The 26,609-nt window shown below is 40.3% G+C and overlaps 1 protein-coding gene across 2 annotated transcripts in view; it reads left to right on the top strand.

The window, feature by feature from the left end:
* Nucleotides 1-26,609, top strand: part of znrf3.L (zinc and ring finger 3 L homeolog) — an 85,306-nt gene that overhangs the window by 48,532 nt on the left and 10,165 nt on the right. Inside the window, exon 2 of one of the 2 annotated variants that reach the window (XM_018263868.2) lies at nt 1,916-2,041. In XM_018263868.2, coding sequence (XP_018119357.1) covers nt 1,916-2,041 — 126 coding nt within the window. Of the gene's footprint in view, nt 1-1,912; nt 2,042-26,609 lie in introns of those variants that run through there. The other variant, XM_018263896.2, reaches the window with a different exon arrangement.

Genomic DNA, 26,609 nt, shown 5'->3' with positions numbered 1-26,609 from the left:
TTGTAATGGTAAATTAGCGTTTTTCACTGAAAGCAAAGCTCGTCATAAGAATTGGTGACCCATGAGAAAGGTTTGAGGACAATAATTTGTCTCTGTTCCTGCTCCTCACAGTGTGTATTTTCCCTACCCACTCCTCTTCTACTTAAAACGCTCTCCCCCTTTGTTTTGTCTTTATTAGGCTAATCGGATTAAAGGCTCACAAATTTCAAAGAAAGTTTGTCTCCCCCTTTTTTTTTTTTTTAAAAGGCTCTCTTTCCTGTATTTAAATCTTGCACATCCCCTTAGAAATATCATTCACAGTCACTCAAAGTAAAATCAAAGCCTCTATGCCTTCAAGACCTGATAGCGATATCACAGAATCCCTTTGAGTTATGTATTAAAAATTCATCAAAGAAAAAAAAAACAGTACTTCACATGGCAATCGTTTTGTCTTGCCAAATACATGGTCCACGATAAGTGATCTTAAAGAGACACTGACATGAGATAAAAACCTTTTTTTATTGTCTATCATAAAGTTGTCTTTGAATGCTATTTATAATTTTGCCATAAAAGTATTTGCCTGATGCTTTTACATTTCTTTCCTTTCTTACTACCCTATTCCTCTATGAGGGGGCTGCCATATTTGTGCAGCAGTAATCTGTTGGCATTAGAAATTCTAACGGACAGGTTAGGAAGGGACAGTCCGGTTGGCAAAACAGTCCGGTTTAGGAACTTCAAGTAACAATTACTTACAAAAGCAGAACTATCAGTGAAAAATAATCAACATGAACTATAGGTAACTTTTCATTTAGCTTAATATTTTGATATCACTTCCTTTAAATATCACTTTAAATGAAGGCAGTATGTAGGCCAGCAATTGTTAATAATTATAATGGCAAGCAATAAGAAAACAAATGCACAGATAGAAATCGCCACTTGAACCATCTGCATAAAGCAGTCATTACAAAAGTCCTACTTGATGTATTTAACAGGGATGCACCGAATCCAGGATTCAGCTCAGTATTCGGCCAGGATTCAGCCTTTTTCAGCAGGATTCGGATTCAGCGGAATCCTGCTGCTCGGCCGAACCGAATCCGAATCCCATATACAAATTAGGGGTGGGGAGGCAGTGTCGGACTGGGACACCAGGGGCCCACCAAAATACCTTTGACCAGAGGCCCACCAATTAATCGTAGACCAAGGGCCCACACTTACTACTATTATTCTTCCTCTCCCCACTCAACCTCTATTCTCCTAGTCTCTTTTCTTTACATACTATAATCTATTATTCCATCTATTAATCCACTTAGTTCTCAATGAAATAGGGAATGGCCATGAAATAGGCCAAAAGTCTAGCTGCATGAAGACCCACTGACACCTGGGCCCACCGGGACTTTTCCTGGTATCCCTGTGGGCCAGTCAGACACTGTGGGGAGGGAAATTGCGTGACTTTTTGTCACAAACACGGAAGTAAAAAATGTTTTCCCCTTCCCACCCCTAATTTGCATATGCAAATTTGGATTCAGAATCTTTCGCAAAGGATTCTGGGGTTCGTCCGAATCCTAAATAGTGGATTTGGGCATAATATTTAAACATATGCAGGAAAATATTATAACATATTGATATGGAGACTGATGTGGATTGTAACATTTGATAAACGAATATTAACATAATATCTGGACAGCATGCCTTTTTTGGATGGTCCTCCATGTGGACAAAGTTACCAGTCTGGAATCACTTGGAAATTTGGAAGCAATTATTCCTGAGTGACTCCTAGAGCCAGTGTTCCTTATATGTTGCTCCCACTGTCATACCATATTGTCTACTACCAAATGTGTGCTATAATGTATATGTAATGGAACCCCACATCTACTAGCAAAAGAAAAAGATGATTTCTGAATTTCAGCACAATAATTATAATTTTCACTTTTAACAGATGCACCCGCTCGGACTCTGTAATAACAATGATGAAGAAGATTTGTATGAGTATGGATGGGTTGGAGTAGTAAAGCTGGAACAGCCGGAGATGGACCCAAAGCCTTGCTTGACTGTATTGGGAAAGGTGAGTGACCTTTTATTTGATATACTTTTTTTCTGTTTGTTTCTTGCTCCCAATACTCTGCCTGCCTATGCTCCTGTGTGCCATACGCTGCCTCTCTTATTGTCCCTGTGTTTGCCCTATGCTCCCTGTTTGTGCCCTACTCTGCCTGCCCTACTCTTCCTGTGGGAAGTGCGCTTGGTATGGTTTGTTTATTAGCATTTGGAAATTGTTATTAGGAGCCCTAAGATTCTTTACTATTGGGGTGCTCTGTTATCCACAGGGGAGGATGAGGCATATGGCTTTAAACATATGGATTTAAGGCTATGTTTTAATATGACTTACATTTTTTATATATGAGTTATATCCCTGCAATGAGTATCAACCATTTGGTTTTTTGGTGTCCTACCACCATTTTTGTTGCCCTCCACCAAGTAGACAAGAAAAATCCATCTGCATTGCTCTAGCCATGTAAAGGATATTGCAGTCACCCCTTCGTTCTGAAATTATTAAGAGCTAACCTCTAAAATTGCAGTCTAATTGGTAAACATAACCAATTAGTTGCAACATGTAAAGATGTCTTTTACCTGTCAGCCTGCTTGTCTAAATGCAAATAGTCTATATGTATACTAACCATTATAGGTGGTTGTAGAGTGAAAGTACACTTTTTTTTTCTTTTCTTTCATGTCTGTGGTACATTTTTGGCAGCAGCAAGCAGCATATTTATTTTTGGTTTCCACACTCCTTTAATCAATTAGATCTGATTTTCAGACCTTTTCCTCCTATTTCCTTGTGGCTTTCATGGGAGCTTTGCCAAGAAAAAGATATTGGGCTACATTTTTTTCCTTGTTTAGCCACCATGCTAACAAAGTTATACTTCAGTCCCCTTTTTTCAGCCCTTTTCATGTTAAAATCTTGATTGGTGTTTTAGTTGTAATTTCCTTCTTGTTGTTAATATGTTGTACAAATGTCTGTGAAAATCAAACAAACGTAACAGTAACCCCGTGAGCTGGATTTGTGGGAGGCCACTGAGGTGTGATTGTAGGGGCAGCATGACACCAAACACATCTGCAGACACACTCTACATTTGTTGTTGTTCTTCTAAAAGTGGAATCATTTTGTCATGCTGCTTTTCTTGTGGACAGTATGAATTGTCATAAAACATAATTGCCACTTGAGTCCATTTGCATTTTTTTGCCCCAATTTGATTTGTCTTAAATGGCAAGGTATTGCAAACAATCCATATTATATGCTGCTGAACATATACAAATCCCTTGGTGGGTCCCCTTAACGCGTTTCGTGGCCTCACGCCACTTCTTCAGAAGTACCTGAAGAAGTGACATGAGGCCACGAAACGCGTTAAGTGTGGGGCTGTTTCACTTGGTTGCTTAATATGATTTTATGATATATTATCAATAAATTTGGACTTTTTATATGACCCCAAGTGCTGCCTGGTGCTCCATGATTTGGTTACCCTTTATCTATAATACCCTCATTCATATGTCTAAACTGCTGGTCTTGCTGCCATTTAACCATCCACAGTCTCCGTATTACCCTGTTGCTTTATCAGCTGTTTTACAGAGGGAATTGTGTAATGCACTTGTATTACTTTCCTTCATACAGTACAGCTCTCAATGTTCAACCATGTGTTCATTCCAGGAGTCTGATTCATAAAACCTCTATAGATTATACATTCTTATACTAATAAATGGATGTGATAAAGGCTGGACAGTGTCAGGTCTATATGAATACCCCACCTAATACAGCTGCAACCCAGTTTAACTTGCCTTTGTTATCATCTATTGAAGAGGCTAAATTAGTAGATTCATCACTAATGCATAAACTGTAGATGCCAGGGAATTTTAGGCAACTAAGGTAAAAGAGCATGAGATGATGATTCTAAACAGAATTTGGTTGCAGATCTGCATGTAACTGGTTTTCTTTTTAAATATTTAATTTCCATGGATTCCTGAAACCAACACAGACCATCATGGCCCTTCTAAACTGTGGAGCCAGCCCTTCTTGGAAGGCCCAAAGGGGGGGGAGTTGTCTGAAGGCAAGCTTGGAAGCTGATTATCAGTATATTGTCCTTTCTATTCTTGGAAGTAGGACTAACACAGCAGTGATGTTTCAGTTTCATTGCTAGGAACCAAGGAGAAACATAACCAATATCACAATTTCCTGCTCTTTAAGAGCCTTATTCTAACTCCTCTTCCTCCCCCTCAATATGTTATCCCTGCCAAATCCCTAGCCCAATACCCACAATAAAGATACACACAATGACTTTTCTATGTAAGTCATAGCTTTATTAATAATTCGAAAAACACTTTTTGATTGTAAAGGAAGGCAAAAAACCTCTGAAAAACTTGGGACAATTTGCTTTACTAAAGGGGAAAATTCCTTCCTGACCCCTTAACAGCAATCGGTTTTGCTTCCTTTGAGCTGCTAGATGAACGCTGCATTCTTTTCCATTTAAATGGACCCCAGGCAGCCTGCAGATCTCGGCTTTTGCAGTCTGAAGTTTGGAGTGCAAAGGAATGCTGGGCCTACCAAGAATGGTTTAAGGGTGCTCCAGTGTATAAAACCATATTTGGGATTAAGGGAAGGCACTGCGATGAAAGGATGGGAAAGAGAATGAAATATGGCAACATAAACATGGGCACATTTAAGCCACATGGTGATTGCTGCATTCCATTCCATTGGAACCCAGGCAGCCTGCAGACGCCTGCATTTGAAGTCTGAGGAATGGAGTGAAAAGGAATGCAGGGTCTACCAAGAGTGATTTATGGGTGCTCCAGTGTATAAAACTATTTTTTGGATGAAGAGGAGGCACCGCTGTTGGAAGGGAGGGAAACAGAAGGACATATGGATACATACACATGGGCACCTTTAAGCCACAAGGTAAATACTGCGTTCCAGGCAGCCTGCAGATCCCGGCTCCTGCAGTCTGAGGGGTGGAGTGAAAAGGAATGCAGGGTCTGTTGTGTGGCTTAAGGGTACTCCTGTGTATAAAACCATATTTCGAAGGGAACGCACGTGCGCTGGATGGAAAAGCGAAGGGAACATAGTAGCATACACATGGGCAACTTTAAGCCACAAGGTGAATGCTGCATTCCATTCCATCGACCTCAGGCAGCCTTCAAACCCCGGCTTTAACAGTCTGAGAGATGGAATGAAAAGGAATGCAGGATTTACCAAGTGACTTAACACCCTATTTTGGATAAAGGGGAGGAGCCACTGGTTGAACTACTGTGACTGAAAGGGGAAGCATCGCTGGTAATAGTGTAGTGGATGGAAGTTTGGGCATCACTGATGGAAATGCGATGTCCCATACTTACTGCAGTTTCCTGAGGATGTGTTACCTAGACTGAGGTGCATTTGGTACAGAGGAAACTGCTGGTGGTGCTGGAATCATGTGCCGATTGTGAGTTGTTCCGAGGACCATCTGTAAAACCAAACAAAATAACTCTGACTACATATTTTTTTACCTTAGCAAGTGATATCCCTGTAAAATCCTTATACATAATTTGAATGTTCATACTTTAAAGGACCAGTAACATAAAAAAAATTAAAAAAAAAATTTGTTAGTGTACCATGAAAAAAAAAACGCCAAGGCAAATTAAACATTAAAAATCGCAAAGCCTTTAAAAAGAAATAACTTACAGAAACTACGCTTCCCCTCCTCTTCAGAAAAGGCAACAGGGCAACTATCCATCCTGCGGCGCTTGATTTCTCCTCCCTGCTATTCTACCGACAGCATGTGAAGGAGCGTGGGCTGAGAAGAGGAACAGAAGAGGAAGAGTTCCCCTGGGGATGTTATTGGTCCTTTAATTCCTCAGTATCTGTTACAGCACCTGTGAATCTCCATGGGATGATGCGGCTGGGAAGCCCCCGGGATAGCACTCCCACTGGCCAAGACATGAACTTCTTTACCGGGAGAAATGGCTTGTGGTAGCTCCGGCTCAGCCCGGTCCTCTCAACCCTTCCGGAGCAACATCCCAGCCGCGCTGGGACAGTTCTGGGAGAGTCTGTGCGTCCCCTAGTCAAGCAGCAGGCAACACAAAGGAGGGAGGGGGCAATGCACAGTATTTGAAGGCAAGGCCGCTACCTCCTCCTCCTTTTTCTTCTTCTACCCTTCTGCTGCTACTTCCTGTCCCTTGTTCCTCTTCCCAGCCCACACTCCTTCACATGCTGTCAGTAGAATAGCCAGTGAGGAGAAATCAAGTGCTGCAAGATGGACGCAAAGATTCTGTAAGTTATTTCTTAATAAAAGCTTTGCAATTTTAAGGTTTAATTTGTCTTGGTGTTTATTTTTTAATTTTTTTTTTGATGTTACTGGTCCTTTACGTCTACTAGAAAATCACATAAACATTAAATAAACCCAACATGCTGGTGTTGCTTCCAATCAAGGATTAATTATATCTTGGATCAAGTACAAGGTACTGTTTTATTATTACAGAGAAAAATGAAATCATTTTTAAAAATTTGGATTATTTGGATAAAATGATGTCAATGGGAGATGGATGTCTGAATAATGAGGTTCCAGATAACGGATCCCATACCTGTACTGCAATTTGAAAGGGCATATGCTCAATTGCTATGTCAATATGTAATGAATGAATGATACCTAGGGCCGCATACTGCATGGCTATTTAGCAATTCATTTAGATGCATGCTGCAGACGAAACTGATTTATGTTTATCAAAAACTCCACAGGCTGACTGCACTTCTGGATAAGTTTATTGGAAAGAACTGCTGTAAACCGCCTAACACGTTTCGGGATTGTATTCCTTAATCACAGCAGTTTTTTCCAATAAACTTATCCAGAAGTGTCGTCAGCCTGTGGAGTTTTTTATGTACTTACAGTGGGGACACTGTTGATTGAGCACCTGGTTGAAGGAAAGATCGGTGAGCTGGAGCAGTCTATTTCTTGGTTTTTTCATTCACAGTGATTTATGTTTATGCATGCTTCTAAATTAATTCCTAAATAGCAATGCAGGATTAAAGGGGTGAGGTGGCAACCCTAATGATGCCCTATGTATAGGGTTGGTTCACCTTTAAGTTTACTGTTAGTATGTTATAAAATGGCTAATTCTAAGCAACTTTTTAATTGGCATTTTTTTGTAGTTTTTGTATTGTTTGTCTTCTTCAGATGCTTTTCAGCTTTCAAATGGGGGTCACTGACCCCATCTAAAAAACAAATGCTCTGTAAGGCTACACTTTTATTTCTATTGTTACTTTTATTACTTTTATTTCTATTCAGGCCCTCTCCTGTTCATATTCCAGTCTCTGGTTCAAATGAATGCATGGTTGCTAGAGCAATTTTTAACCTAGCAACCTGATGAACTGAACTTGCAAACTGGAGAGCTGCTGAATAAAATGCTAAATAACTCAAAAACCGCAAATAACAAAAAATGACAACCAATTGCAAATTGTCTCAGAATATCACTCTCTGCATCATACTAAACATTAATTTAAAGCTTAACAGCTCTTTATTTTTTTTTTCTTTTCCACAACAATTTGTGTGTTACTAAGCTTTACTGAATCATGACGATCATGTTAAAGGCTATTTCATTTATTCAGCATTCAGCATTCTTCCAAATGCAGGTAGCAGGGTTTAACATTAAGCTTTCCCAGACTGAGACATTCACAGTCACGATCACCAAATATAGTATTTCTTTAGCCTTGCACTCTGATTTATGGAAGTGTGCTAAGGAAATATTCCTCCAGATCTTCTGTATGGCACAGTTCCCTTCTCCCCCCTTCACCCTGCAGGGTGGACACCTGCCTTTGCAGAATTATTTTCCTGCCTTTGATGTGAGCAGGCAACAGTGGGTGGGAGTGTGTAGGGATGGGGGCTGTGGGGCTCTCCATGATCATTCTGCCTAGACTTAAAGACAAGCAATGTCCAGACTTGTCAAATAGGAATCAAGTGTTTATCTATGTAACCGCAGCATCCCCAGGCATTCTTCAGGTGTGTGTGTCTGAGACATTCTTAGAATTAAACACACAGGGCTTGATTTAGGTTGTATTGCCACCTCTAGTGGTGCTTCAATTCTTCTTATTCAATTTTAATTAGCCTTCATGTCTTCATGTTTGGACATACACTATATTCTTACTGGTTTTCTTTAAGGTGTCTGTAATATATCATCTTTTGGAACGGTAGACTTTTACAAGACTTGGTAGAATCCCACGGAAAGCCAATATATTATCAATATCCCATAGCAACATGAAAATCGGATTGGTGGAGTGGTGACAAGAATGGTATTAAAGAGATCTTTAAATTTCTGCATGGGGTCAAATTTGTATACTTTAGATTGCGCTGCCATATTCCTTAGTGCTCTACAGACATTATACAATATACATCATTCGCATAGGTCCCTGCCCCAGAGAAGCTTATAATCTACTGTACACACACACTCTGTGGATATTTTTATCAGGAACAAGTTAGCCTGCAAAGACATATAGTTCTAGGTTTTCTTCTAAAACTACTAAAAGTACTAATGTTTGCCAGACAGAGAACATTTTGGAGATGTAGAACGCGTAGCAATTTGTCTGTATGTTACTCTCCAATTTAGACTGTAAGCCCTACTGGGCAGGGCCCTCCATCCCTTTGTCTCCTTGACACTGAGCACTAAATCTGTAATTGTAATTATATTTAATATTTATGTGAATTGTATTTCTGATAATGCACTTATTACTTATTATAATTTGGATCTTCATACCTTAAAGGACCAGTAACATCAAAAAATGGAATTGTTTTAAAGTAATAAAAAGACAATGCATTATTATGTTATCTATTATCCACAATTTAACCTGTGCCATATAGCCTTTTTTTTCCATTTCAGCCATTGCTACTCATATATGAACTTTAGTACTGACCAGATTTACCAGTGCAGGGCAACACTATATGATATTTTCACAATTTAATTTTTTGTTGTTCCTGTTCTCTTCTACTAGAAAATCATTAAATACACCAAATAGGCTGGTTTTGTTTCCAATAAGGATTACCAAAAGTACAGTTTTGGTACTATTTTATTTCACAGAGAAAAGGAAATAATTAACAAAAATTTGGATTCATCTATTATAATGGAGTCTATGGGAGACAGCCTTTCGGTAATTCAGAACTTGGATAACGGGTTTCCGGATAACGTATCCCATACCTGTACTAGTTTATTGTTTTGCTGTACAGTGCTTTGCCCTCAAGGAGTGCTATACAAATAAAAATATACATACATACTGTATAGGTAGGTGTGTATGTGTCCACATTTTAGGAGAAAAAAAAAGACACCCAACAGTGGCTAAGAAACATTTAATGCTGTTCCCCATCATGGATCTATTTGTGGAAATGGTAGAATTCGCTATTACAATATGTGTTTAAGATATGGGATGTATCGGTAAGCAGCTTTGAGATTGGTGGGTGGCCTCCAAGTGTCTCTGTAAAGTACACAAATCTCAAGCACCACCCTCATGTGATGTAGTGATAGACTTCAGATATGTTTCAAAAGATGTAAAGAGTGCTTTGCTTTCCCATTCATTCATTTTGTGCCAGAAGAGACTGTGCTGTTTTATATGGTGCATCATGTTGGATCTGTGAATGAAACAGATCCAACAATTAGTCAAGCATTTACTCTATATCTACAGGGGAGAAGCCTTGGTGTGGCATGTTTGTTAGCAAAAGTGACCTGCATTATAATGCATGTATTTCTTCTTTAAGTATAAAACCCTACAAAGAGGATGTCTTGCTTCCTACAAAGATATATCATGTAATTCTTAGTTCCGCTCTTTGGCTAAAATATAACGGCGACCAACCGATTACAGGGATAGTGTTTGAGTGGCCAAACCCATGCAGTTATCTTTCTATAACTCTGTTCGTTCAGGCTGTGAATGGAATAGTAGTGACTTATATTAACTTCCTTCTCCGGTGCTGAATACCCACAGTGCCTACATGTACCAAAAATTTTTACAAAACTTGCTTTTGTCCAATTTTATACCTGTATGGCCATATTTAATGTCAGTAGATTTCTGTAGTGCTACTGCTTTGAGTAAATATTCCAGTGTCCAATAGAGGGCAAGCGTGTTGGCCCATGTGCTAGGTCTACTGATAAAAACTGACATTACTTTGCGTTCGATTGCTGTATCTTGAAGATGTAATTTGGTTGATGCAAACAAAGAACTTCAATGATGAGACAAAATTAGCTGTGATTAGGTATATTTGTTGCTAACACATAATAGTGAATCAATAATACATAGGCTCTGAACCTGATCTTTATTCATCGTCTGATGATGCTCCAAGTAGTTAAACAATGTGAGAGTTTTATGCCCAAGAGCTTTGTGTCACTTTATATGCCTTAAACCTTAAATAACCTCGGAGCTGGTTACACAGATTCAAGAGGGGCTTCCTCCCACATTGTTTAAATTGTCTGGTACCAGACCTTTCCAGTAGAACTTTCCGATGTATTCGTTACCATTTGGGATTCCACCAACTTGATTTCTTTGTTGATCAAGTGGTGCATGAAGCCTGTGCCGAATATTTCTGATGCTTGTGCTTTCATGCTCATTGACTTTACTCTTTCATCTTATATCACGTGTAAGGCAGCCCTGAGAGCCACACTATTAATGTGCCGCGTGCTATAATATTCACTGATGACTATATGTATGTATATATAGATATTCCTGGATGATTTGCAACGTTTCAGTTTAGACAATCTCTGTAAGATCTCCTGCATATGGTGGTTTTAACTGTTAGGGTGAGCAACAAAAAAAAAGATATTTTGAAAATCGTTAATGAGAGGTCATATTTATGATCTGGGCCGTTCAGATTAAAGGGAAAAAGTAGACCTTACTTAACGCACATTTTGGGGTGCTAACAGCTCCCAATGCAGTTTGTTGCAAAAGAATTGTAGATGTGCCACTGATACTCTTAAGTGTCGACTGCCGGCCAATCCTTAATGGGTAACCTGAACGATTTATACAACATTTTGTACAGCTCAGCCGAAAGTTTGCACGAATAACTGTCAATGCCGTTTGGATACAAGATAAAAAAAATAAATTATTAACGCAAGTGTTCCTGTTAGCATGTACTTCTGTTTCTAAAACGGGACATTCACCTTTAGTGCTCTATTCTGCGAACATTAGTTATCTGTGTCATTTTGCTGTTGATATTAATTTAATATTTATTTAGCTGTATTTGCAGCTAACTGGACAAATTCTATGCAAATATGAAATGGCAATGGCATTAGACACTGGGATTTGTAAACCCAGGTCACTAACAATTGGCTGAGTTTACGATCTACTATTCAACATTCAGTATGAGCTACATGATGAGGCAGCTTTTGCTTTGTCAATATCAAGCAGAAGCGTCACTAGAGGGGGGCGGGCCCTGGTGCGTGACGCACAGCCGGGCCCCGCCCCCTCCAAACGGGCGCATTTGGCCGCATTTGTCAGCGGCGCGTGGTCTACAGGGGGCCCTGAGGTGGTGCAGGCCCTGGCCAACTCGCACCCCCTGCTCCCCCGGTATTTCCGCCACTGATATCAAGCCTTGATTTGGGGTTGGTGAAGCTAGGCAGTGATACCCAACCAGTAGCTCGCGAGCAACGTGTTGCTCCCCAACCCCTTGGATGTTGCTTCTAGTGGTCTCAAAGCAGGTGCTTATTTTTGAATTCCTGGCTTGGAGCCACGTTTTGGTTGCATAATAACTACTGCCAACCAGAGACTCCTGTAGGCTGCCAATCCACATAGGGGCTATCAATAGCCAATCACAGTCTTTATTTGGCAGTGGACCCCCAGGAACGTATGCTTGTGTTGTTCCCCAACTCTTTTTACATCTGAATGTTGCTCACGGGTGAAAGAGGCTGGGGACCCCTGAGCTAGAGGGTAGAAGCTTTACTGTCAAGAAAAACCTTAATAGAATCCAAACCCTATTCTAAATACAGTAGATCTTCCTTTTAAGTAGCAGGCCCAGGTGTGACAGAATAATTTAACACTGGGTAAATATTCTTGCAAAGGAGCGCAGCTGTGGAAGAAGTGGAAGGGGGCCTTGTGTTACCTACCTTTGCAAACAGTAACTCTAGAGATTTGCTAGTGCGTGAACACTTTCTTGCATTCTGAGCTTTTCGAGTAAAACACCTGCGTACACAAAGCACAGAACATTGTGGCGTGTTCTTGTGTTGCTACAATGCAATGAATTTTTTTTATATACCTTATTTTTTTTAATCTTAGTTACACAGAAAATCAGTACTTTTATCCTTACACTGTAAATAGACATATCTGAGAGTATAGTTCCAATATGTATGGCCATTGAATGTGTGTGACTGACAGCCTGGAAATAACCACACTGTAGGTTCATTCAGGGTGCTACGGTTCTGGGCGTTTATATCGTTCATTTAAATGCTAGTAAACTTAAGGGCGAGGTCGCACGGGGTGTTTCTACGTTGCATTATTAAAAACATGCGGGCGACCATAAATACGCCAGTGAAACCACACACATGATAATGTGCGTTTTTTTAACATGTAGCATTCTTTTCCCAACACACATTTCCACTTGGAAGAATTTTAGTAAACTTTTGTGAAAAAAGTAGAAAAGCAATTTACATGCCAAATCTAGTTGGGCTGATCGTTAATACGCAACATAATTACATCACCAGCATACAATGGCACAAATATATATTTGCACAATTCATCTCTCGAGAGTGTGGCCTCCATATTGAAAATACACAGCGTATTTCAGTGAATTGTATTTCCAAACCTGCGGATCCCATAGAGTTCAGTAATATGGTGTTTTCCTTGGTGTATTGGCATTTCTGCTGAAAAATGTGTTGCGTGGCAGATGTTGGCCCTCATGGGAATTGCTATAGTACATATTACATTATGTTCAATAGGGATTCATTTTGTGCGTATTTGCGCTCGGCTGCGCTTTTTTAAAAACGCAACGTAAAAATGGCACATGTGATCTCGCCCTCAGGGTGATTTCTGCAGGATTTGCCTTTCGTAGTGATGTAATTTGGTATTAGCAGTGCTCACTGACAACTTGCTGAAATGAGTATTCTGGGAAATGATGTATTGCACAGGTATGGGAGCCATTATACGGAAACACCTTAAAAGAGAACTAAACTCTAAAAATGAATGTGGTTAAAAATGCCATATTTTATATACTGAACTCATTGCACCAGCCTAAAGTTTCAGCTTGTCAGTAGCAGCAATGATTCGGGACATCAAACTTGTCACAGGGGGTCACCATCTTGTAAATTGTCTGTGACACTCACATGCTCAGTGGGCTCTGAGCAGCTGTTTAGAAGCTAAGCTTAGGGGTTGTCACAAATTATCCAGCAGAAAATGAGGTTGGTCTGTAATATACGGTAAGATGATGCTACAGGGCTGATTCAATTCTGATGCTAATTGCACTGGTTTCTGTGCTGCCATGTAGTAATTATCTGTATTAATTACTAAGTCCTGTATTGTATACAGTTATATTCTATGTGTACTGTATATTGTTAGTTGGTCCCTAAACTCAGTTTACAGCAGCACAGAGCATGTGCAGTGAATCAGCACAAAAGAAGATGGGGAGCTACTGGGGCATCTTTGGAGACACAGATCTTTACTGCTAAAGGGCTGTGGTTGCCTTGGGCTGGTATAGAAGCATAAAACATAATGTATAACATTTCTATCGACTTCTTTAGTTAGGTTTTAGTTCTCCTTTAACCAGGAAGTTAAGTTTCCGAATAACAAGAAGGCCATCTCCCATAGGATATAATCAAATAATTCAGATTTTTAAAAATAGTATTCTTTTTCTCTGCAGTAATAAAACAGTGCCTTGTACTTGATCCCAACTAAGATATAATTAACCCCTGCTTGAGGCAAAGCAATGTTTAAATTATTAAATTTTAATTATAATTTTTTTTTTAATGTAAGGTGATCCAAATTAAGAAAAAAACCCTTATCTGGAAAAGGTCCTCAGCATCCTGGATAACATTACTATACCTCTACTAACTTTACAACATAGGAATGCTTGAAGTCACCTCAGTGCTCTATGAGCTGTATTGGTATTCTTGCCTTGGAACTCCGATTTTATAGATTTTATAGTGGTGTATGTATTCATATAAAAATATAATATATAATAGGTGAAAGATTGATGCTGCTGCCTAGAGATTTAGGGTGGCTGAGACTTTATCCTAAAACAAACTTAAAGGACCAATAACATAAATTTTTTGTAAAAAAAAAAAAGTTTGTATATAGCGAAAAAAAAAAACACCAAGACATTTAACTTTAAAATCGCAAAGACTTTATTAATAAATAACTTACCGATACTCCGCTTGTGCTTCTCTTCAGAAAAGGCGACAGGGTGCCCATCCATCGTGCGGCGCTTGATTTCTCCTCCCTGGCTATCTCCTATAGAAGGCGAATTTACTGGCCTGGTTGATAAAATTGATGCTTAATACCAAGAATATTAATCAGGAAGAAAGATAAGGAAAGAAGGTTGTTATTCTTTCCCCAGAAGTGCTGGCAACCCTCTTGTAAGAAATGCAGATAAAAAGGATTTGAATGGTTCAGCACATAATAGCATTAGACAGGGCATTTATGTGATGTTCTGCTACATTGTATAGATGTAGGGTGTGAATGCTTTGGTCTGTGAATACGTTTTAATCATCTAAGAAGAGTTAAACCCAAAACAAAATGTTGTTTTTGGCTGAATGAGATAATGGCTGTAAGAAGGGAGCTCAAATCTCTCTTAGACCGTTGTGTGCTCTCTTTTTTTCTATGAGAATTCCAATGTGTGGAACAAATGTTGCGTAGCGCAAGTTAAATGAGTATTACCCCCAGAAAGAAAAATGCAAAAACGTGTCTTACTGCCATTGGCTGGGTAACGGGGGCTGGAACATTTTATATTACAGATCTCCTATCATCTGTAATGCTGGGAGTTTTGGTTCAGGAAAATTTGAAGGGCTACAAGTTGCCTATTAATAGTGCAAAGAAATAGGGGTTTCCAGAGGAGGGATATTTCACTTCATGCCTAAAATATACAGAAAATAGCACTTAAATATTTAACCTCTTACTTGTCACAGAACATAGAATCTATGGTGGTGACTTTCAAGGAGCCAGCTGCCATATGTTGTAGATGGTATGTTTCTCTGTTCCAATGTCTACTAGGTGCCTAGCAATGGGTGCTACTGGTCAATGTGCCTTAAAAGGAGAAATCAACCTGTGGGGAAAAAACCCCACCCCATGTAGCCCTCCCTCCTCCCCCCAGGCTAACTACTCCGGGGAGATGCCCCATACTCCATACTTACCCCTCGGTGCAGATTCTTCCAGCAAAGTTCCACGCGTCCATCTTCCGGCTCCTCTGTAAGCTGACTGAGAGATCGTATTTCTGCGCATGGACAGTTGGAGCAGTTTGCCGGTTTGAGACAACTGCGCATGTACATGTAAATTGCTGATCTCTCAGTCAGCTTACAGAGGAGCCGGAAGATGGACGCGTGGAACTTCACTGGAAGAATCTGAGCCAAGGGGTAAGTGTGGAGTATGGGGCATCTCCCTGGGGGAGGAGGGAGGGAGGGCTACCTGGGGTGGGGGGTAGGGTTGATTTCTCCTTTAAAATGCTTACCGACAACTAATGTATGGATAATGGCACCTGCACAATATCACCTCTTGGGTGGGTGGTACAACATCCATAAATACTTGTTTTTTTGGTGAGCATTGGAATTGGCTTGTTCCACCTAATGCACAGTAAGTATTTTTGAGTAATAAAGCACGTGGAGACAATGATTTCAATGTTTCTCAATGAAGAGGTATTTTCAAGCATTTTGTTAAACTGCAATGTGTTCTGATTTCAAATGTGTTCCATTGTTCCGATCCTTTGCACCAAAAAGCCTTAGGACCCATACAGCGGCAAGAGGAACTGTGGTACCTATTCAATGGCGATGTACCATGCACATTTTCAAATCCAACAGATCGTCTGGAAACCAAAAAGTTCACAGGATGGTGTCACTCCCAATATGAATATATGCCCAGGCGGTCAGATAGTAGGTTGCAATCGGCCAAACAGCTTGACCAAATTTTGGGATGATTGTCCTACTTTAATTCAAATGGACTGTCATGTTGTGTGTTTTTGCACAGGTTACGAGGGGCTTATTCCATAAAAACATCTAACAAGGGTGGTTTATTTTCTGATAGGGATGCACCAAATCCACTATTTGGGATTCGGCCGAATCCCTGTATCCTAGATGAAAGATTCGGCCGAATACCAAACCGAATCTGAATCCTTATTTGCATATGCAAATATGGGGATGGAAAAGAAAAAGTGGAAAAACTTTTTTTTAATTGTTTTTTGACGAAAAGTCACGTGATTTCTCTTCCTGTCCCTAATTTACACATGCAAATTAGGATCCGGATTTGGTTTCTCCAGGCACACGGATTTGGCCATATCCGAATCCTGCTGAAAACTGCCGAATCCTGAATTGGTGCATCCCTATTTTTTGACTGGAGATTTTTATAATATCTATTGAGAATCCCTTAAACTTGACTCCTCATTCTGTCTGTGAAGCTGGATTGAGGTTCTCACAGACGTCCCATGGCTAGGATGAAAGGCAGTAAGGCTCTGTGGGAAAACAGCGGGTAATCCTCCATTTCTCATCACTTATCCTTTCATTCCTCTCCCTCTGTGCGCGTCACTGCTGCTGATTTCTTTCCCAAAGTGGCCACTGAGCCTGTTACCATGGTCCCTGGGAAGCTGTCCCTGCCATGTGCTGTAAAGGAATCCCTCTGGGTCCTCAGCCACTCGCAGACCCCGTCTACTGGACGGAGACATCAGCCGATAAGTACAGGAGCAATTGGCTGATTACAAGGAATGTCGTCCAGGGTGTGTGGAGCCCATTGCACCATGTTATTATTTTTATTATAATCCTTTTATATTGCGGTGGCCAGAGAGAATGTTTTAGTGATTCACTTCAGTCACTTTCTCTGTGGAGCAGCATGTTCACCCAAAAAGTTGGGTGTCGGGCAACCACAGACCATTAGAGCTGACTCTAAGCACTAGTGGTGATTGCAGCTACTCAGTTATATATAAGATTCCCTCCATTCGGCTCCCAACTCCACTTTCCCACACACTCCTCCCTCCCTTCCCTCTGCTGTCATATTCCCCCCCCCTCCCTTTCTTCTTATTTAATTTTTTAGCAGGAGAGGTTGGGAACGCTGCCTGTTTCCTTCCCTTTTATCACTGCCGCCAGAATGACCTGTGAATTGTACATTAACCACCCGCTGCCTCTGATCTGTTAATCATTAATCTTGTCCGTTAATGCTGCCATAACCAACAGGCTTCTCTTGTCTCTTGCTCTGTGTTGTCACCGCTCCTTCCACTTCACCTGCAAAGCTGGGGTCACCTGAGGAACTTGGGAAAGTACCCGCTCAAACTCACCTTGCAGGCAGGTGCCATTGAATCCTATGGGAAAGTCACGGAGTGACTCTTTGTGTCACTGAGCTGTGCCAGTCCTCTGTAGAACTGTATTATGAACTACAGTGTAACCTGCCTATGTTTTTATTGGATGGGCAAAGCTATGGTGTGGAACCATGATAAGGGACATATAGTATTCCCCCCACCGCTGTGTCTGCTTGCAGGAAAGGATTTACCGCCATTCTTTGCCAGGTCTGCTGAGCTGCTAGTTGCCCGCCCACAATATGGGTATTGACTGGCACCCTAAAATACAAAGTACCAATTACCGCTGGTTCTCCTGAATGCAGTATGCAAGTGTTCAGTGGAAGTGCAGCGGCTGGGTAGTGATAAATTTGCATTAAAATGATAAAAAAAGTTCTATGCAATCTGTCCACTTGTACATGTGACCCAGGAACTGCACCTTCAGATTCTCTTCCTTCAGTTGTATCGAAACTTTGTTTTATTTAAAAAAAAAAAATTGTTTTTTGCTATTATTGTTTGTTTTGAAAACAATAAAAGTTCACTTTCAAAAAAAGGTGGGGTATGTCCATATGCCTTGTGAGGCAACTTCGGAAAACTTCACAAGGAAACTTCAGAAAACCAAAGCAACACGTATGCCATCCAACCAGCGTTTTGCATTCTTGCCGGTGGGAAGGCATTTTGGGAGACTAGTCACCCGCAGTAGCGACCATTAATCGCAGGCAACCAAATCTCCCCATGTGCCACCCTTAATCTAATTCATCCATCCAACTATCTAATTCATTCATCCAACTATCCATTTTTCGTCTCACAGTATGGATGGTATAAAATGCAATGGTGATGAGCAGGTTATTAGCTATTAATGTTTTTTTTTTAAAAAAAAAATGTTTTTTTTTAAATTATGCCCAAAAGGCCATAACTAAATGAAAAAGCTATTGTACATCTCTCTCCCAGTTACAGAGATTTCCTTATAATAATACTCTCTTAATGAGTAACATTTTAAATATCACTCAGACAGCATTTGGCTTTTGCAGCCACGTTACTAGAAGTACACTGTATAGAAAATCTGGGTTGCAACCATGCTTCTCAAACCTAAAGTGAAGGTGTTACATGCCTGTGTGTTTCGCTCTGTGATGCAGATATAAAAACAAAGGGTGGTATTGAAATGCAGTTGACAAACTAAATGACTTCCCTGCTGTGTCTGGGATGGCCACTTTGCACACTCCCTTGAAATTCTTCCAGGACTGACCCATTCAGAAACTTTTTCCCATAAACAGCACTCTGGCAGGCACAACACAAGCCCCACAGCAGTGACACATGGTGGTGTTAGAAATGTACTTCTCTGAAGGCACTGAGCAGTGCTTGTAACAAACCCTTCTCTGGGATTAATGAAATCCAGTCCAGGAAAATATTCTCTTTATAAGGAGCTCCACATGCCAACTGCCCGAACTGGGGCAAATTTACTTACCTTCGAAGTTGCGTCAGCGTTGGCTTCGCCGCACTTCGCCAGGCAAAGTTTCGCTAGGGCGCTGCTAATTCACTAAAATCCGAACTTGTGCTCAGGGAGGCGAAAGGTAGAGAAGTTGCACTAGCGTTACTTCGTCAAGCAAAGCGAAGTTACGCTAGCGATGCCTAATTTGCATACGGCGCCAAGTTAAAGTACAATGGACGTATATGTAGCAGCAAATATATTACACTACACAAGCCTGTGAAAGCTTCATAAAATAAAATAGAGTTGTTATTTTGCCCTAAAATGTGCCCACTGTATAGTTTAGGTGCCATATGTACCCCCAAAAAAATTTACGATCTTTTTCAGCCTATCACCCCTAAAAAGTAAAAGACACCAGCGTGTTTTAGCATTTAAAAAAATGTAGTCTTTTTTTGAAGCAAGCCCTATCTACTGTATTGCAGTTCGCCTGGTCTGAGGTGGCGAAGGCAAGTCTGTCGCAAGAGGTAACGTTCAGTAAAATGAGCAAGTTAGTGAATTAGCGTAGTTAAGTTCCTTCGCCATAGCGCAACTTCGCCTGGCAAGGTAAGGGTGCAAAATAGCGCTAGAGTATGTCCTTTTCGCTAGCGAACTTACACCAACACCCGTTCGTAAATCGGTGGAGTAACAAAATGACGTCACGCTGGCGAATTTGCGCTAGTGTTAGCCGCTTCGCGCTTTAGTGAATTTGCCCCTCAAAGTGGCAGTTTATAGTTTCTCATTGTGGGTGCATTCTGCAGTTGTTGCAACACCATGTAAAAAAGGAGAGTCTTGGTATAACTTCATCAGCTCTTTCTGCAAAAGTACAGGCAAGAGTAGCAACAGATGACCCAACACATACACCTCATCAGGATGCCTAAAGTTCCATTGGGGATAATCCGTTTTTGTGGGAATTAAACAGAGGTAGTTGAGCCATAGGGTCACGCATGCCCAAATCATCAGGCACTGTGGTCAAAAGTTGATTGTGCTTGAGGATGGTTTGTGTGTGGCCTGCACTGCAGTAGACCCTTTTGCCCCTTTTTACTTAATATGCCTGTTTATGAGAGTCTCTAGTGTATTTTGCTTGGAACTAACATCTGTTTTGCATATGGAACAAAGACAAAACTCTTACTTGCAGGGAAAAAGATTTAGTTTATGCAGTAAGCAGAAATGCAATTCTTTGGTTTGGTAAATCTATCTTATTGCAGGCTTGTTGATTGGGTCAAAGCATGTAAAATGATCCTATTGCTTGACTTCATACATTAGACCAGGAGTGCCAAAGACGTAGATCGGGATCTAGCAGTAGACATTTAGCTGGTGATCAATAGATCTCAAGAGACTGTCAATTAACAGCTAAATCTAAATCTCCCTCCTGTTTCATGCTTTTCATCCAGATATTTATTATGTTAAGGTCACATAAGAATTAGTTGTTTGTTAAATATAGCAATACACATTTTCCCATAAATCAATATTTAAGTAATATTTTTCCATAAACAATATTTTATGGATGTAGATCGTAATGTGACGACATCACAAAAAGTAGACCTCACATTAGTAAAGTATGATCACTCCTGCGTTAGAGCCTACCCTACCTCATTTGCTATCTGGTACATCCTAAGTGTTTATTATTGCCCCCATGGGGGCTGCACTTCTTCTCCCTGCTTCTCAACTGTGTACCTGTACAAACAAAAAACCCGCTTACTGCTCTTAAGCAGAGAGTTCTTATCAGAGCGTTCTTATCAGAGGCGAGTTTACACTGTCCCTGCATTTCATTGTTGCTTTTTGGCTTGCCCTCCTGTGCTTTGTCTCTGGGTACTTCCAGCTCTTTCACCGGTGCCGAGATAAATCCATTAGTACGTTCAGTGTGCCGTGTATAAATATTGAACCAGTACTCGCAAAGTTTAAATTAAATACATGAAATAATAATGCTTGAGCTGGAATGATGAATGTAAAATACTCTGCAACTTTTGCCAGGTGAACAAAAAAATGATAGTGGGTGGAGGCCCCTTGTTCCAGTACAAAATACACCCTCGTTGCCCTTGCTAAATTTATAAACACAATTATACAATTTTTCCTTTGCTTTCAGATTAACAGTTTTGCTTGTTGCATAGAGTGGCAGCGAGGCACAAATGAATGGCTGGTTATCTAAACGTCCACACTATAAGCCCTTTTCACTTGGGCTCTGATTTCAGTGAAGAATTTCCTCTGCTAATTAAAGGGAAACATGCCTTGCTTGCAAGTAGCATTTATTTTAATCAAATAACCTATGATGCAAGCAGTTTGGCAGTCACCACTCCTATGCACAAGCGCAAATATGGAAAACCGTGAAATTTTACGACCAAATAAAAATGTAAACCGTAATTATAGACTGTATTTCCCTTAATATAATTTACTCGGATTTTAATTCCATAATTTCACCCTGGTTAAGGATAATAGAGAATTGATTTGCTGTTTGTATCTTAGCTAGTTCATAGATGGTGCTACAGGCTCTAGATACCTATTAATATATCCTGTGAATCCCACATTCTATCAGCTAAAGAGGTCTTTCTCCCTCCACATGATTGTTACTGGACACTTAAGATTTAAAGGGGACCCGTCACCCAAAAAAATTATTAAAAATCCTATTTTATCACATTAGTCAAGCAAAATGAACTTAAATTACACTATATAAATTATTTGAATCTTGTTTCCTTCAGTCTGGGAATTCAAAATGATAGCAAACAGGCAGCAGCCATTTTGAGGACACTGTTATTAAGACAAGCCTTGTATCATCTCAGAATCTTGTTTGTGCACCAGAATGGGGGACCTGATGGCCATCCCCATGCCCTGGCTACACAATTAAATGGTTAAGAGAACGGGGGAATGTGGGGAGAGCAGTGACATCTAGGAAGTGCTGAATGGAAAGTGAAAGTAATTGTCTGCCCCGCCTCTATGCCCATGGCATAGAGGAGTGGCAGACAATATTTGATTGACAGCTGAGATTTTTAAAAGAGTTTACAACAGCTATGAATGCTTTAATAAAAAAATAGAAATTGGATTTCATGTTTAATGTGAAAATGACTTTTATTATACAGATTTTTGTGTCTGGGTGACAGGTCCACTTTAAATATTGGGCCACCACAAACTAACCCTGCTCTGGTTTGTGCTTGTAACCTTATTTCATAATTAAAGTGTTAAGCATCCTGTGGGGTAAAGAAATTCAAAAGGTTTCTCTTTCTCCCCCACTCCACCTTTCTTCCCCGCGGCTCCTTTATAGTTCACTTTCTCACATTAACTGCTTCACACACTGGTGGTCATTTATCAACACTGGGCAAATTTGCCCATGGGCAGTAACCCATGGCAACCAATCAAATTGCTGTACTCGCTGTTCTACTTGCAGCTGACTTTAAAAAGCTAATCACTGATTGGTTACTATAGGTAACTGCCCATGGGCAAATTTGCCCAGTGTTGATAAATGAGCGACTCGTGTGCCAGAAAGAGGTAACGCGAGAGGGCACTGCATTTTAGCCGTACCGTCAAGGGCAATTTGGTGGCTTATAGTACCGCTGGCAGCAACGTTTCTACTCTATGTGACATATCAAAGCTTTCATTTTAATTCTAGCTCCAAAAGCCATAACTTTAACCTAAAAAATACCTAATACAGGTATTTGCAAATAACTAGGCTGGAGCTACCATTCCACTGCTTCTAAGGATGCTGGGACATGTAGTCTCAGAAATAAGATGGCAGAGAGTGAAATGAACTTGTTCCCTCTAGGTTGTGTTCTTGATTGTGGAGCATGCAGAGTGTTCAGTGTGAAAACTCTTTATTTAGAATGTATACGTAAATGGCTATTATTATAATTCAAGTGAGTATGCATCAAATGTTCTCATTCCATTCAAATACCAATTCGTGCAATAGTTAACAAGAGCCCTGCTCATTATATTTAGCAGTCTCTGCACATGTAGGTCTACTTTGCATGATGGGAATTAGACAGCCAGTTAGCCAGCTTTGTCACGCTAACTGCCACATCATCATCAGCACTTTGATAATCATTCCTCCAGCCCAGAGCACTCTCACAAACTGTGACGTAAGGGGAGGCACTCCGACTAGGGGGGCTCTTTAGTGCCATCGGGCTGTAGTACCTTTATCCATAACAACAGTTCTGCTCTGCACATGAATTTTGTTTTTGTTTTTTTTGCTTAAGTTGGCCTTTAAAAAATGCTTGGATCGCACACTCTTAATAGGAAAAAGTTTATTAACAATAAGAAAATGTTACAAAATCATTATTTGCCCTACGCTTTGCGACCGTAAACCGGTCTTCATCAGGGGCACAGAAATGAAAAAATAAGTAAATAACGTTGGCCTTTAGGCACATTAGTCACGCGGTATACTCTATGCCTCTGTGTTTCTGTATGCAGAAATGAAATAATAGTTAGTGGTGAGGCTGAGATGTGATTGCAGGGAAAAAACAGAGTGCTAAAGATGAAAAAGCCATGTTGGAATAGATGCAGGCGGGAGGGAGCTAAAGAGACGAGGGAGAATGCTAGAGCGGAGGGAGAAGAAGAGAGCAGAAGATTGCATTCCTTGCTGTTTGTGGATTTGTTGCTTTGATCTCTTGCCAAGGAAACCTGCAAGGTCACAGCCGGCAGCCCTAAAGATCCGGATATGGGAGGCTTGTGGAATGCTGGAGTGGATGGCTCCAGTTTGTGTGTAAAGCCGTGCACCAGTGGTGCAGAGACACACAGCAGACTATTTTAGAACTATATTTTTTCACAAATGCAAGGGTTTCATTTTTTAACTCTATATCAGGGCTCAGGCACAGCTTAACACTTTTAGTACGTTTTATCGCTTAGTTACTTATTAACCCCTTCCCCATTAGTAACCCCTTGCCATTAGTAATTATTAAAGGCATCTGGAGCTTATGAACCACAAGCTGGAGGGCACTTGGCACTGTAGATGTGGCATTGCTGCTTTGCATCACTATAAAAATAAAGACTAGGTAAATAGGCTGTGCAAAATAAAAAAGATTTCTAATATAGTTAGTCAAAATGCAATGTATAAAGACTGGAGTGACTGGATGTCTAACATAATAGCCTGAACACTACTTCCTGCTTTGCAGCTCTCTTCGTTTCCACTGAAACAGTAGCTTAAAGCGATACTGACATGTTCCTATAAAAATCATAGGAATGTGTCAGTATAAAATAAATGTTGCACCCATAAAAGCCCCCTGCAAAGCCGTCCCGCGAACCTGTGTGCTGCCGACCCGCTGACTCTACTAACAGATCTTCCGGGTTGCTTCAGTGTCGCTGGGCTGGGGGCGGAGCGATCCTTCCATAGGCTGAATTCCTGTTTTCCCAGCCCTGCGTCACTGAAACGGCTCAGAAGGTCTTTTAGCAGTGTCGGCGGTCGGGTGAATGCAGGTTTGCGGGGGCTGGGTTCGGCTTTGCGGGGGGCTTTGAGGGGAACGATTATGGGTGCAGCATTTACTTGGTACTGAAACGTTCCTATGATTTCTATAGAAACATGTCAATATCGCTTTAACGGGGCCACATGGGTCATAACTGTTGCTTTTGAATCTGAGCTGCATGCTAAGGATCAATTGCAAACTCACTGAACAGTTATGTCCCACGTGGGTCCCCTTAAAGTCACTAACTCAGAGTAAGAGAGCTGCAAAGCAGGAAGTAATGTTCCGTCTATTATGTTCGATATCCAGTCACTCCAGCCTTTATAGTTTACATTTTTGGCTAACTAAATATATTAGAAATATTTTTTATGTTGCACAGCCTTTTTACCCAGTTTTTATTTTTACTCTGAACTGTTCCTTTAACAGGATCCCTTCTTTGCTGGGAGCATGTATTTGCACCACTGCTGTAGCCTAATGAGTAGTAGAGCTGGCGGAGGCTGCCATGTTACCTTTCTAGGGTCCCTGCAAAGCAGTTTTTATCCAGTCCTTTTTTTGGATGCATTAGGTGCAGATGAATATAAACAATTCTGTGCTTACTTGTTATGTCTTGTGTGTTTTGTGCTGGATGCTTCATCTCGTAATATTTGTTTTTGGGGTTTTCACTTCTCCACAATAAAGATACATAATACCTATAGAAAGACACCATTTATTTGAACTTCAATTTTGAACTTCACAATAGAAAGAGAATTGTGGCATATATTGCTTGTATCTCATATAGAGGTGCCCATCCCGGATGAACCCCCCCCCCCCGTTTCTCCAGTCACATGACTTTGTTCCATTCACATGGCTGCATTTTCCCTTGCTGTTCCATTCACATGGCTGCATTTTCCCTTGCTTGTGTATGCAGCATGCAAGCTCTTTTGGGCAAGGCCCAAAATATAATCAAAATATAATTCAGGTATGGGATTTGTTATCCGGAAACCTGTTGTCCATAAAGCTTTGAGTTACTGAAAGGCAGTCTCCCATTTTATCCAAACAATCCAATAATTTTTAAAAATTATTTCCTTTTTCTCTGTAATTATAAAACAGTACCTTGTACTTGATACAGACTACCGTAAGATATAATTAATCCTTATTGGAGCCAAAACCAGCCTATTGGGTTTATTTAATGTTTACATGATTTTCTAGTAGACTTAAGGTATGAAAATCCAAATTACAAAAAGATCTGGTCCCGAGCATTCTGGATAACAGGTCCCATACCTTTATAGCTGCTTTTCCAACACATCATAGTTGCAGAGGTTTAGCATTCCTTGCATTCTTCCTTTGCATCATGCGCGTCCCAACAACTTTGCAAATAATTATTAGTGTCCTACTTTTCTGCGACCAAGAGTTGCCATCAAGTTGGCCCAAGTGCCAAAACATGCAATGTGTATGGCCGCTCCCACTGTGTGACTGCTGTTCATGACTGGTGTGCTTTAGCATTGACTGCACTAATGATGGTTCCATTGCTTGTTTAATTACGTTTCAGAAATGCTGTGTGTTCTGCTGTGAGTAAAATAGCTGATCTGCCCTTTCATTAACTGCATTCTCTCGTTTGGAAGTTGCCAAACATACACATAGTTAGTTTCACTGGAGCGACATCTAGTGGTCAACAGATAAATAGCACATGTATTGTACAGTTGTGTCCATATTTGTGTAGTCACTGTACAATTTGGGATAGAGGATTCTGTGCCTGATCTGAAATATTATTAAAGGACAACTCAAATGTTGTTGCATAATAAATATGATTCTGCACCCCAGTTTAACATTTTTCAGTTGTTTTAAAGTTATTTGTAATTTATTTTTAAACATTATCTCTCTGTTTATATTTTCTTGCTACTGGTTCGGACTAATGATTTAAAAACGTAGAAAACAATTCCATGTGTATCTGGGAGTACTACAATATGGTTTTTCATATGACGCAACCTGTAACTTAGTAGCATTTTAAAGGAATACTAACACCAAAAAAAAAATCAAAGTAAATTAAATGAAGGAAAATATAATGTACTGTTGTGCTCATTGTTAAAACGGACACGTTTGCTCCAGAAACGATACAATAGTTTATATAAACAAGCTGCTGTGTAGCCATGGGGGCATTCAAAGCTGAAAAAGGAGAAAAGGTACAGGATATACAGCAGAAAAGTTGTGCAGTATACAATGGAAACGTATCTGTTATCTACTGTGTATCCTGTGCTTGAATGGCTGCCCCCTTTACTACACAGCAGTTTGTTTACATAAACTATATTTGTGTTACTGAAGCAAACACACCAGTTTTACCAGTGCAAGGCAACAGTACACTAT

This window comes from Xenopus laevis, chromosome 1L (genome assembly GCF_017654675.1).
Source record: "Xenopus laevis strain J_2021 chromosome 1L, Xenopus_laevis_v10.1, whole genome shotgun sequence".
NCBI classification, from domain to species: domain Eukaryota; kingdom Metazoa; phylum Chordata; class Amphibia; order Anura; family Pipidae; genus Xenopus; species Xenopus laevis.
Note: the sequence above shows the minus strand (reverse complement) of the source record. Positions and strands in the feature narration are given on the sequence as shown.